At 42.5% G+C, this 14,708-nt stretch overlaps 1 protein-coding gene across 1 annotated transcript in view; it reads right to left on the bottom strand.

Annotated features, from left to right (window-relative positions):
• MYH15 (myosin heavy chain 15) overlaps window positions 1-14,708 on the bottom strand; it is an 88,080-nt gene that overhangs the window by 61,399 nt on the left and 11,973 nt on the right. The window contains exons 6-13 of the mRNA XM_035115695.2: window positions 14,585-14,678; window positions 13,313-13,333; window positions 11,926-12,018; window positions 9,772-9,835; window positions 9,577-9,675; window positions 6,424-6,527; window positions 1,599-1,737; window positions 461-579 (exon numbers count right to left, since the gene is read on the bottom strand). Coding sequence (XP_034971586.2) covers window positions 461-579; window positions 1,599-1,737; window positions 6,424-6,527; window positions 9,577-9,675; window positions 9,772-9,835; window positions 11,926-12,018; window positions 13,313-13,333; window positions 14,585-14,678 — 733 coding nt within the window. The remainder of the gene's footprint in view (window positions 1-460; window positions 580-1,598; window positions 1,738-6,423; window positions 6,528-9,576; window positions 9,676-9,771; window positions 9,836-11,925; window positions 12,019-13,312; window positions 13,334-14,584; window positions 14,679-14,708) is intronic.

The raw sequence follows: 14,708 nt of genomic DNA, 5'->3' as shown, positions 1-14,708 counted from the left end.
AAGTTTAGGCTTATCTGGAAGGTCAGCAAGCCCCTCCAGTTGGGGGGCAATGGTATCTCTGCGTACCTTGTCATAAAAGGGGCATCTAAAAAAAACAAATGTTTGGGGCTTCCTATTTCCCCTAGTGGGTGGGCGCAAAGTCTCTGGGCATATGCAACTTTTCCAAAAGATCCTTCCAAAACCGGTGAGGGCAACGCCAAACTTTGGGTGAGAACTGTGAGCCAATCTGAGCTCAATGTATTTGTTGGAAAGGGTCAGACAAGTAATAAATTGAAGCTCAAAAGAGTACACCGCCCACTTTTAGCTCCACTGCTGGCTTCAGCCCCCCCCCCCCCAGTAGCACGCAGTCCAAGACAGATTGCTCCCAAGGGAACTGCAGCCCTCAAAAGAATAATGTTTCTCCATCCCAGCATATGGGTTTGGTATCATGCTGGCTCATGTAGTTTAAACACCTCCTTACCTGTTCCACACTTTGGCCTTTGGTGACATACTCATTCCCAACTTTCACTCTAGGATGCACCAAACCCTTAAGCATATCAGATGAGTTAACTCCCATCAAGTAAGCAGCTTTGTCAGCACCTGATAGAGAGTTACAATATTTCAACAAGTTCACTGACACAGGATTGGACTGGTTTAGATTTACAGATCACTCATTTACTGGGATAGGCTAGCATTTTTAAAGAGCAACAATGGAGCATGGAAATATAAATCCTAGCTAACACCTACTCTGTACTAGAATTTAATACAGTGGTGCCTCGACTTACGAATTTAATCCGTTCCGAAGGCACCTTCGTAGGTCGAAAAATTCATAAGTTGAAAAGCGCCATTGGAAACGTGATTTCCCATAGGAATGAATTGGAAACAGAAAAATTCATAAGTCGAAGCAACCCCATCTAAAAATTCGTAAGTAAAAAAAAAAAAACCTATCTAAAACCGCTGCAGTTTCCGTTTGGATGTCAATAAATTCGTAACCGTGCAGTCATTTGCCCCATTTGTAAGTCGAAAAATTCGGTTGTTGAGTTGTTCGTAAGTCGAGGTACCACTGTATATTTAAAAGACTGCAGACCTCTACATCACAGATCCTTCCTGAATTCACTGTGTTTCTCTAACCCCAAGTACCCGAGTCTGAAAGTCTAGCTGCTGCTATTGTTGTGTTTTGACATTTATTCCCCTCCCCCCACCAGGAGAGTAATATCAGCATCATGCAGAACACAGAAGTGTCATGATGTGTATGTTCCAATCACATGGAAATGACAATCGCAGAAGTGAGAGGAATAAAACTTTAAGATTTTAACAAGGCTTATTCACGTGTTTCAATGAACACAGGTATAAGCTGGTCCTACAAATGTACAAGTGTTAGTGTGAAAGATCGTAGCCTTGATGTAATTATTGTGTGCACAGTCTGTACACTTGCTGAACATTACTTGTGAATAACTGTACATGTGCACAGCTCAGCTATTTGTGTACACAGATTGTGCACTCGTTGAATGTAACTTGTGAACATCCCTGCAGTCATTTAAAACAGACCTTGCCTTGCAGGCTCACAGCTCAACACAGGGCATGGAACATTGTGATTGGGCAGATATTGAAGAACTTACTTTCAGTGCCATCAGCTTCTGCCTGCTCCTCCCTGGGTCTCTGTTTAAATTTCATGTTTCCAAAGTGCATAATGGCACCAGTGAGCTTGTAGGCACCATACTTTTCTTCCGCCACAAAGCCCAAAATATCCATGGCTTGCTGTGGAAAGTAAAAAGAACAGGACATTTTGTCACTTGCCTGTGAAACAACATGCAGCTTTATTTTCTAGAGCTCTTTCACGGCACGGCTGATGTTTGTGCTTGTTCTGGTATTGATCTTTCAAAAAATAAACTAGAGGAACAAGAAGCCTCTGCTATTTATTTTCAATCTGCCCTATTCCTCAAATACAGAGAATAGTTGCTACCGCTAATAATCTACTGGTTATTACTGCGCACGCGCACATGCGCGCGCGCACACACACACACACACAGAGAGAGAGATTGTTTTTCCTTTTTTAAGGTAAGCAAATAAAACCACCGACCAAAAAAATAGCCCAACAACTGCAATGGCATGACAGCTGAACATAATAGTGTTACACGCCAACCCAATCTCCGCCAAGCGGCTGCTTGAGGTTCCAGGGGTTCCAGGAGCTCAGCCAAGGTTGTGTTTCCATTGGGAAATCAAGGCACAATCTTGAAAAAATATAATAAATAATAATAATAATAATAATAATAATAATAATAATTTATTATTTATACCCCACCCATCTGGCTGGGTTTCCCCAGCCACTCTGGGTGGCTTACAACAGAAAAATGAAATAAAATAATCTATTAAAGATTAAAAGCCTCCCTAAACAGGGCTGCCTTCAGATGTCTTCTAAAAATCTGGTAGCTGTTTTTCTCTTTGACATCTGATGGGAGGGCGCTCCACAGGATGGGCGCCACCACCGAGAAGGCCCTCTGCCTGGATCCCTGCAACTTGGCTTCTCGCAACGAGGGAACCGCCAGAAGGCCCTCGGTACTGGACCTCAGTGTCCGGGCAGAACGAAGGGGGTGGAGACGCTCCTTCAGGTATACTGGACTGAGGCCATTTAGGGTCTCACCAAAGGTCAGCACCAACACTTTGAACTGTGCTCGGAAACGTACTGGGAGCCAATGTAGATCTTGCAAGACTGGTGTTATGTGGTCCCGGCGGCCGCTCCCAGTCACCAGTCTAGCTGCCGCATTCTGGATTAGTTGTAGTTTCCGGGTCACCTTCAAAGGTAACGCATTGCAGTAGTCCAAGGGAGAGATAACTAGAGCAAGCACCACTCTGGCGAGGCAGTCCGCAGGCAGGTAGGGACTCAGCCTGCGTACCAGATGGAGCTGATAGACAGCTGCCCTGGACACAGAATTGACCTGCGCCTCCATGGACAGCTGTGAGTCCAAAATGACTCCCAGGCTGCACACCTGGTCTTTCAGGGGCACAGTTACCCCGTTTAGGACCAGGGAGTCCTCCACGCCTGCCTGCCTCCTGTCCCCCACAAACAGTACTTCTGTCTTGTCAGGATTCAACCTCAATCTGTTAGCCGCCATCCATGGTTTATTGTACCCATATTTACACCTGGGTCTACTTTGGAGAGAGTTCAGAGCATTACATCACAAGAGGGACTTGCTTCCCACAGCAGTGTAGCATTGGAGTCTCCGTCCCAGTCTGCCAAGATGGTTCTGCCCTGCATGGCTTCTGCCTGGAGTTCTGGCTCCACCCTTCTTCCCGAAGACCCTTGCCAGAAAAAAAAAATCCCCAGCCTCATGTAAAACAGCTCTCTCTCCCCCCCCATGGGCACAGCCCCCCTTTCCCTGTTTTCCTATGTCATGGAAGCTGAAATCATACACCTTTCTCCACCCATGGTAACCATGGGAGCTCCCCACTAGGCCCTTATCAGAAAATCTCTTGCCCTGTTTATGGTTTTTATTGACGGGTTAATGACTCTCTTCCAGCACCTTTTCCATTCTTAATAACTTCTCTCCTAAGTGAGGCCCTGGCCTGGCATCTTTCCTTCAATATTCCAAACATTATCTAAATTCTACCATTAACTAATTTCTAGCATTCACTAACTCTAGCATTTGCACCGCCAAACTCTGTTGCCCCAGACCTGTAACAATATTCTTTTTTGCTATGGGACTGATACAGAAGAAGACAATCACTGCTACCGTATCATATTCATCAATCAGAGAGACTTAAGGCATCATAAACAATGTTGTTTCACTTGCCTCTGCTTTCTCTTCTTGAAGAGACGGATAAATATATTAATACAACAGGTCTGTTCAGAAGGTTAGTAGTGAGAATCTTTATAGTCCAAAGTTAGTGAAATTTACGAGGTCTATAGGACTAGATTTATGGTTTAGCAATGTATGAAGAGCTCCTTGAGGAGAAAATAACCCATGATGTGGCAGTATAGAGGGGAGAAAAGAAGCCAGATACTTTCTGTGCCAATTAGTGACCATTTTTTTTACACATGTGGAATGGAGAACACTATGTTGGCTGCCATCTGGACTTCCTGGCTGCTTCCTCCTTGTCAGAACTATGTTTGTGTATGTCTTGTCTCCTTTGATTGATGGAGATGATGGTGATGATATGATATAGAAGATCCCTGCTTGAAGGATTGACAAAAATAGACAGTAAATGAATATGATTGAAGAGCATACAATATAATATGAACAAGAACACTTACTTTTGGCAGCAGGAGGGTGGACCCCTTCTCACTGTGTGGATTTAATTGTGTTCATTTAATATATATTATTGGAAAATCAATTAAAATAGGGGGGGGATAAAGAATATTGTTTATAATGCTTTAAGTCACCCTGATTGATAAATATGACATTGAGTCTTCTTCTGTATTCCACCGATGGGAATTCCCCACAAACTTAAATCATTGGTTGTTTTTTCCTAAATCATGTATTGTCTTGTCCAGTCAATCTTATTAGCATTTTAAAAAGCTACTCCTATCTGTACAAAAAAATTGCTCTGTTTTGTTTGTTCCTTGATGAAATGGATTTGATGTATAAGCTTTTCTGCAATGGTAATTTCCCAAGATTTACTGTAACCGAGAGGTACTATGAGAGTCCTATTGCTCTTTCCACAGTTCCATTATCACAAATCTTTCAGCAGCTAAAATCAATCTAATCAAGCCCTTAAATATTACATTCTTTCTCCCCCCTAAAAAAAATCTGCTTAGTTATTATATTACTCTCATTGAGTACCCAAAATCTCACTATGTGTTGCCACTCTCACCACTGACCACAATCTGTCCAATGGTCTGGAAACATTGTGCCCTGCATGTGTGTCAGTTTCACTGAGGTATAACACCACATGTGGGCTATTCTAACATATGCACAAACCAGGACCCTCTGCTCATTTACCGTATCCAAAACTACATTCTCAAAATGCACGAGTCCTCTGTTTGCTTACTGCTCAGTTGGTCTGTTGGAAATAACATAATTTATCTGATGGATACTAAGCAAGTGATTTTTTGCATTGGCTTATCTTTCTCTCAAATTGTTGTTCCCGTTGTTCAGATGAGGGGCGTTAATACAGAAGTACCTTAGCCAGTAAGATCCCTCCCCTGTCCAACCCCTAAATAGACTATAAAAGGATGAATGGTTTAATACCAATATCAGGGGGAACTTATTGGGATTATTTTGGATTGCTATGTTGTCCCTACCAAAAATATGCATTATGTGCAATGTGAATGCATTACAAAGTACTTAAGAACACCAAAAGCGTAGGGAATAACATTCAAACACATTATAGGATAGCATTAAAAATACATTATGGGATATGTGCACATAATGATGTCAATATCTTGTGAATCCCAGAAGAAAGAAATTTTACAGCTGTGGAACAGTCACCAAGAGTACCTTAGCAAGGCACCATTCACATTTGATGGGAACTGTCAAAAGGTTACTTGAGGTTGACTACAGAGATTCCAATGAGCAAAATATTTGATCTCTACATAGATATCTACATCAAGATGGGGAATCTTCAGCCTATGCACAACCTTCTGGGGCCTTCATGCCAGTTGTGGGCAAGACAAGAGATAACAAAGTGAGGGGGATCAGAGACAACAGATTTGATTCTTACCTTTGTACAATAGGCTACGTGACCGTCCAGCCACATGTCTCTCCTTCCTCTATGCAGGCAAGCAATAGGCATTATCACAGCCCAGACACTCAAGGAGGCTGCAGAGTATGGCCTACTCAGAGGCATAGCCTGCAAAGAGTCCCAAGGGCCACATTCGGCCTGTGGACTGGAGATTACCCACCACTGCCCTACATCAAAATGGACTTCTTATACCTGGTGTGTTTTTCTTAGTGCTGCTGTCTATGATTCTATGATATGACCACTGTGTTGTATCAAATGTTCAATGGAAATCCCTTGTGGAACAAAAAAAATGGGTACCACCCACTGTCTCCGCCCTGGAAGATCAAGTTTTAAAGAATTATTAATGCTGATACACAGATTTATTGTTGCTTTTTATAATATCTGTACATATAGAGATAAGAATTATTTTCCTATGTACTCAAGACCTAATGGAAACCTACAAAATGTAATGGAAACCATAGCCCTAAGGCTGTGTCTGCATTTCCCCACTCTTCCTACTCTGAAAGACTTAAAGCAAGATGAGGACCCTATGCTAAGAGCATCCTAAATACTGAAGTGCACCAGATGCCCTGACTTGGTAGCACAGTTGTGCTCAGCTACTCTATGCTACAGCACGTTTTCCATGGGCTGGGTGCGCAGTGCTTCAAATCTGCTGCCACAATTTTAGTGAGAACAAAAGAAATATCTAACCACAGCAACATCTGCAACAGAAGATGGCTTGCAAGATTTTGCAATCTTTAATCAAAATGAATCATATCTTACATCAGTTGCCAGCAGCTCTTCCCCATCATCCAGATTGTCCACAGTAACTACACCTTGTGAGCAGAAGTGGAAGTCGTAGGGATTTGTCGACACCAGGAGCATATCTGCAGATAAGAAAAATTAAAACAGCTTCTCTTCTTGAGATCTGGTCTGTTACTGAGTGTACCTCATGAGCCAACATGTACCCATAAGTGCAACGTCATAAGACAAGGTTTATGGTGGCATCACAATGACAGTGGAATATCGTTGGAAGAAGTTAGATCTACAGAAATGTGTAGAGTTTTAGCTCCTAAATTGGATCACTTATACGTGCCATATGTATGACTTCCACAGGAAAGACCAAGAGAAAGAAGTTGGACACCACCACTTGAAGTCGGACAATTATTTCTTCTGAGCCAACCTGCTATTTGTTCACAAAAGTACATAAAAGTTTCCTCCACCACAAACCACTTTGATATGGGCTAGGGAACTTGTTGCTCTTCAGATGTTGCTGGGTTAAATAAGTATTCCACTTCTGACATCTTGCAGTGCCTGGATTTCATCTTGAGGTGGACCTGCAAATGATCTTTATTTCTGTGCTCAAATAAGTTTTACTCAGAGTAGACCTGTCAAAATTAATGGACCTTGCTGCACAGTGCCACCTAGTCACTCTTGTGCTCATACAGCTAATTCCACTTGGCCAAAAGCCCCCAAGTCTCACACCTTGGTCAACTTGGTATCATACGGTGCCATGCTTTCAGATCCTTCCTCTTCTGCAACAGATAAAAGGCACAGGGCCCAACAAACTCTAACTCAGGCATCCCCAAACTTCGGCCCTCCAGATGTTTTGGACTACAATTCCCATCATCCCTGACCACTGGTCCTGTTAGCTAGGGATCATGGGAGTTGTAGGCCAAAACATCTGGAGGGCCGCTGTTTGGGGGTGCCTGCTCTAAGTCAACTAAAGCAGTGTTTCCCAACCAGTGTGCCTCCAGATGTTTTGGGACTACAACTCCCATCATTCCTGACCACTGGTCTTGCTAGCTAGGGATGATGGGAGTTGTAGTCCCAAAACATCTGGAGGCACACTGGTTGGGAAACACTGAACTAAAGAGCCTCAGCTGATTCCAGTGCATTGATCCCCTGTAGAAAAGCACTGGAAATTCAAATGACAGTGAAGAATATTAGCCAAAAAGTAAGACAGAAGGAAGACTCAGGAGATTTGTTAAGACAACAGGATATGTGTGTACTATAGACATTATTACCGACAGTAATTTCTCTCCCTCAGTAGGACTACTTACAGGGCCGGCTCTAAGGCAAGGCTGGGTGGCACAGGGTGCCCATGGCAGCCGCGCTGTGCCCACCAGACAGCCGCGGTGGGAAATGGGGCGGGGGGCACCGGAGCGATCTTCACCCCAGGGCGCCCGATATTCTTAAGACGGCCCTGACTACTTATGAGCAACTGATTGTAGTAGTTAAATAAAAATTTGGGTGGTGACTGATGCAGGCAAGCATCTCTGCAAGCATGTGTAGCAGAGGAATAAATTCACCGTGGAAGGTACATTTTCACAGTACAATATTTGCGTTCAAATCCTGTTAGCACAAAATTACTTTGAAACAGTTCCTTTAATCTTCCTTAATTAGACCACAGCAAAGGCTAACTGGGTTAAGGGTTTAGCAGATGGACCACTCTGCCGGGATAACAAGAACTCAAATGAGATTATTACTGCTTTTGCCAAGCAGCAATTTAGCGCATGGATAAAGGGATGCTTCGCTATATTAGAAGAAGCACTGCCTAGCTGGGGATTTCTAGCAATCTGTATCAACTCACTATCAGCATGGATAAATGTCACGAGGCAAAGATGTGTCTTAGGCAAAACCCTATCTACAGATTCAAAGAGAATAATATATAAGAACATAAAAAGAAGTTTGCTGGATCAGGCCAATTGCCCACCTAGTTCCAGCATCCTGTTCTCACAGTGGCCAGCCAGATCTCCCCTGGATACTCACAAGCAGAACATGGGCACCTGGGCACTGTAACCCCCCCCCCCCCTGGTTTCCAGCATTTGTTTATTGAAAGGAATTCTAAACTGTCTTATAGGCCATAATGCCCTTACAAGGCAGTGTACAATTCTAAAATGAAATGAAACTATATATAACATTATCGTTTGAAGCCATGTACACATTAAATTGGTCCCAAGTATAGCAATTAATGAAACACAGATTTAATTAAAATGGTTTTCTTTTAACAAAAACAAAAAAAGAATAAGTGAAAATATATGGAAGGGAATCAAGCAAGGAGATCCATCCAATGGGGTTGAAGCCAGATACTCTGGGAACCTTTGCTGATTTCTTTGTTTAGCACCAGCACCAATAACATTCTAGGGCATGGCAAAGCTCAAAGGCATATTAAGGGTATGTTCACACAAACCCTGTCTTATTATGTTTTTATATCTGTTGAAAGCCGCTCAGCGTGGCTGGGGCAACCAAGTCAGATGGACCAAGCCAGTGTGCTCCCACTGTTAGTATGCATTAGCACAACATTAGTCCCAAACCAGATCAGCCCTGTAGCTTCTCAAACCAGTTTCAATTCAATTAGAAAAATTAAGCCACATTTGCTTTATATTGCAGAATGGTTTGAACATTCGAGACAGCCATTGCGCACATGCGGGTGACAGCTTCAATGGCGGGGGGGGGGTGAGGTTTCAGAGACAGGAAAACCAAAAAGCTCTTGAGTATTGGGTAAAGAATTCTCTCTTAGGTGAACAAAACCATGTAAATTGAGGCTTCAAACACAGCAGAGGAGGGGACCGACCTTGCCGTGTTTTGAGCTGTCAATGTGAACATACCCCAAATGAAAAAATGAAAAGCAGAGCTTTCATTGATTTGAATTATGACCATTGTGGGGTGTTGATTGTAACTTTACAGTGCAATCCTGTGTGTGCATGGTCAGAAGTAAGCCCCACTTGCTTCAATGGGGCTCACTCCCATAAAAGTGTGCATAGGATTGCACCAACAAGCAGTTACAAAAAGTGTAAAAACAACAACAACCCGCCACTGAACCTAATTGTGTTCTGCAAATCATCTGTCTTTAGTTTTTCATTCTTTAATCCAGCACTGCTGATCATATTGCATTTCTTAATTTGCACACACCACGTCTTTCTTTTCTCTTACCTTGTAGCTCTGCCTTTTTCCCAGACAAGATCTGGTAGAAGATATGGTAGTCCCTTTCACCTGGTTGTTGGAAAATAACTCGGGATTTCTCTAGTAGATCTGGTTGGGTAATGAAGAATTACATTGAGTAATAGGATGAAACATGCAATCTGAATATACAGCTCAAGTAAGTATAGAAATTAGCATGTTGCTTACAAATTTCAATATCCGCTGAAGATAGCTTGCCTGTAGTTCCAAAATGGATTCTGATAAATTTACCCTAATTTGTACAAAAGAGAATATATCAATACACATAACTGCAACAACCAACAGATAGAAAAGGAATATATAAACAATTAGAAATATGAACCAAAAGCAAGGGCGGGCATCTATTTGGAGATGCTTTAGCTATTGGTTGTCATGTTTTAAGGTGGGGGGGCTACATGATGAGTGGATACATTACAATAATTTAAAATATTCCTTTCAGGTAGGCAAGGTTTATCACCTCACATGTACGGAGTGAGATTAAGGGGAGGGGGAACCATGTCATCTGCTTGAAACAGATTGTGCAACCTTCAGGTGTCTAAAGATTCTCACATCTCCTCTGTCTTTGTTAAGTACATGAACTGGGAAACTGCAGAGACAGACTATGGTTTCAGCAGCTTTGCATTCCACATACCATAATTATAACAACAGCACCCTTCTGTTGACTTGTGACCAGCTTGCTTTGCATCCTTTGGGCATTGTTCCGCGTGACTTGTGTGCTTTAATTAACACAGTGTTTTGCTCTGTTTTATTAGTCGAGGGTTGTACAAGAGCAAGGCGGTAACTGTGCTGTGCTGCAGTTGTTATCTGCATCCCACTCATCCATTCAGAAGATGTAACCACCTTACATCTTCTGGACAGGAGGATGCAGCGCCCAGTTCATTGATACGTCATTGCTGCACTTGATTAATTGGTCAAATTATCCCCTTGACAACCTTCTTGCATGGATATATGCACTTTTCTGCTTTCTGACATTTCCTGTGGTTTATGCATGCTGCTATGTCCATCCCTTCCTAGTTCCAATTAGCAAGCTCCGTTATTTTGCTGTGAAGTGGTCCAAAAATATCTGTATGAAGGATATAACGGCTGCTTTATAAATATCAAGTGATTGTCCAAACAGAACTCAAGTCCGCTGGCTGACACTCAAAATATGTACAATGTGTTCAATAAACACCTGTTGTGAGAGGGCGAAGCAAGATCATGGCAGCAGCCTCCAGCCAAAGCCAACCTGTGTTCAAAGCTTGCCCGCACAACTCCTGCCTTGCAAGTTTAGAAACTCTGCAAAAAGCCATGTCTCCTGTTGTATGCATTGTGTAGTTGGCTGGGTGAATGTTTGGTGAAGACAGGGGTTGCTGCTTCAGTCCTGTTCCACCCGCTACACGGCAGAGACTACTGCGAAGTGCTCAGTCAGAAGGGCAAAAGGTGGGACTGGAAGCAGTATCTGTAGATGTTTCAATAAGTGCCTTTCCACACTTACCATTTATAGTGGAATAGCTACTTAGAGATTTAGATTTGGGGGCATATTGCTAGACAACATCGGGATCATTCAGCTAGTATCCCAGAATAATGGCCTCACAACCCCATATTTCTTGGAATGCAACCCCCCCCCCCAACTTTTGTTAAAGATACAAAAGGGATTCTCAATATTTTCAGTTGTTTGGCATGTGTGCAAGCACCATCCAATTTTCTGTGAGGAGGGGTTGGGGTTGGGAGATGCCTGTTTCATGCCGCTTCTCTCTGATGGGGGCAAGCGGTTGGTATGCAAGCTCAGTTCAGAGAAGAAATGTGGCAGATAGAGACAAAGATAGTGAGGCAAAGTACTGGCCATGACAGCAGCAGACAAAATTTCATTATAGAAACTAGGCTTGCTATTGCCTCAGGCAGGCATGTAGTTCCTCTTCTAAACTCCTATACTTCCACAAGGTCAGTATGCTGGAATTAGTTAATTAAATAGCCGTGAAAGGGCTATCCTGATGCACATGCTCATAACTCTGACATTTACTGGCTGGCAGAACATGAGAGTTCATTAGGGGTGTGACTGCAGTTACTACTGAACTTTTCTCAGCTCAGGCACAACCTGCCAATCACGTTGACAGGAAATCCCTACACTGCTCTCTAATAATAGCGATGTGTGAGCAAAAGTGTCGATAACTAGCTACAAATTCACTCCCACAAATGTAAGATCAAACAACAACTCTTCCACTATAAATGGTAGGTGTGAAAAGGCCGTACAGCTGTCTATGTTGAATGCTGAACGTTTTTATCAATACGGTATTACTAATGAAGGCAGACTGGTAAAGTACCACAGCAAAAAGGCATACTTACAAAGCGTGAGGAGTTGTCATTTCTCAGAGTTTTGGCATTCCCGAAGGCTTCCAAGGCTGGGTTGGCTTGGATGATTTGATCTTCCAAAGTTCCCTTGCAATGCAAAAGATGGAAGTACATTTAGGGCACAACCCTGCACGCACTCACAATTTGACATCTAAAGGGCTTTAATATTTGGTGGAAACTCCATGATTCTGGCAGAATGCATCTATGCCATTAAAAAAATGCACTTGTGGAAACTCCCAAATATTTATTTCATAAAATTTATGCACTGCTTGACTTAAAAAAAGAAAGAAAGAAATCTGAAAGCGATTTACAAAGATGCCAAATGTGTGGTCTCTTTCTTTCTATGCTAAGGGAAGTGGAGAACTTTGGAAGCAACTTAGAAGGGGGTATTTAAAAAGTCTTACAGGCTATCTTTCCAATCTTTACTTTGCTGTATGTTTTGTGGTTTTAAATCTCTGCTGAAGCTCTCTTACCAAAGAGTACTTGCCCAAACCTAAATCTCAGGCATCCAGGGAATTCTCCTTTTATTTTACCTATAGTAAAAGGTAAAGGGACCCCTGACCATTAGGTCCAGTCATGACCGACACGGGTTGCAGCGCTCATCTCGCGTTATTGGCCGAGGGAGCCAGCATACAGCTTCTAGATCATGTGGCCAGCATGACAAAGCCGCTTCTGGTGAACCAGAGCAGCACACAGAAACGCCGTTTACCTTCCCGCTGTAGCTTATCTACTTGCACTTTGACATGCTTTCAAACTGCTAGGTTGGCAGGAGCAGGGACCAAGCAATGGGAGCTCACCCCGTTGCGGGGATTCGAACCGCCAACCTTCTGATCGACAAGCCCTAGGGTCTGTGGTTTAACCCACAGCACCACCCATGTCCCCTATACCTATAGTACTTTCCCTTAAAACAAAACACAAAATATTAAAAACCAATAGATTTGATGTGTACTCTAATCCCTTCTCTCTCTCAAAAAAAAGTCTCTTGCCAGCAAGTTTGTGTAAACAGGGAAAACAACAACAATCATGTCACTGAATGAAACCTGTGCTAATATTCTCCAGTTGAAATCAGCAGAACATAAGCACTTCTCACTTAGGCTTACCCCAGCTCCACAAAATGAAATAAACACTAAGTATAAAAAGATGTAATAGGATTGGTCTAGAAAGCTAAAAATGTTTAGAATCATACAGTTAGATGGTTTGGAGCCAGTTTCTATGATTTTGAGTTGGCTTTGTAACAAACATTAATTTTAGCTGCGTTGTTCTAGGTTTAGAAGCAGGACAAGTGCAAATGAAATTTTACATACACCTGTGAACAACATTCACGGCACTTCAGCAAAATCTGTGAAATACAAATTCAATTACAGGAAAGTCATCTACTTACCCCAGTCTTGGTTGCTGGTTGCTTTCAAAGAAAAAATGAAAAGAAAATTAAACAAACAGCTAAGTCTAAGCAATTAGGAAATATCATTTAACATTGCTTATCAATCCCTCTCTATTTGTGATTTCGCAGAGACCTTTTTTATTCTGCAGCTGCTGTGCTTTCCCACAGAAACTTCTAGAGTAAATTTCCCAACACTTCTAAGTTGCTTGTCCTGAACCAAGAAGAGGCATCCAGTCATAGGATCATACGTGGATCTTCTTTATGGCTGCAAAACCAGTTTCTATATCCATATTCCCCATTCTTCCCCTTCCTTCACATTCAGAACCCTTTTTTTTTTTTGCACATGCTTTGTTCCTACACCTATCAAGCTGTTCATTATTGCTGTCAGTATTAAATCATCAGTCCCTGCCATGTTTTAGATCCAACCACCCATAATCAGAGTCTGAAGCCAAGCCACTGACCCAACATACTAGATTTGCAGGGCAAGGGCTCTGTCCCTATCCACACTATGCGACTCCTGATGCTTCACAGTGTGTCCAGATGATTCTGTTGCAAAGCACAGGAAAAAGAGGTGACAGATCAGAGGTGGAGAATGGTTGTGCTAGTACAGCAGAACCAGGAATGCTATAGCTGTTAATGGAGCATTACCAGTTATGGCACTGTTCCATCTCCAGGTCCCCAGGGTACATTTACACTGCAGGCTTGAACTGGATTTACAATCATTCACTTTTCTCTGGGATCTGTCATCCTAGAAGAAGGACTAGAGATCTCCAATATAAAATTCTTAGCAACCTTCACCAACCTCTTCAGGAGCTTCTGGAACAAAATGGACATAAATGTACCCACTGAAGCCTAATCCATCAACAGCATTGAAATAGAAGACTGAGCCTTACAACTCACAGATAAAGATACTACGCAAACTGCAATAATCAAACAGAATTAAAAGGAGCTCAAGTGGACCTTTGTCTTCTGAAACACTGAACCAGTTTCTATACCCCTACTCTCCATTCTGCCCCTTTCTTCACATTCAGAACCCCCCCAAAAATATGATGATATGATGATAAACAACAGCCAGACTCATTGGGCAAACTCCCACGAGCTCTGCTTCCCCAGAATCACTTTGAAATATTACAGCTTCTTCTCACATATCCCCATCCAATTAACAATCATGCTAACTGGTGCTTACAGGGCCTTGGAAACAGAATGTCTTCCACCTGTTGGGTAATAAATATTATTCGCGCAGAAGAAGAAAACAGCCATTTGAATATTTACATTCTTTTTTCCAGGTTCACCGATTGCTGCTACTGTGGCAAAATACTGGATGACACGTTTTGTGTTCACAGTCTTGCCGGCACCAGATTCTCCACTATAAAACAGAAGGAAGATGACATTATTA

This window comes from Zootoca vivipara, chromosome 4, assembly GCF_963506605.1.
Source record: "Zootoca vivipara chromosome 4, rZooViv1.1, whole genome shotgun sequence".
NCBI lineage: Eukaryota > Metazoa > Chordata > Lepidosauria > Squamata > Lacertidae > Zootoca > Zootoca vivipara.
Note: the sequence above shows the minus strand (reverse complement) of the source record. Positions and strands in the feature narration are given on the sequence as shown.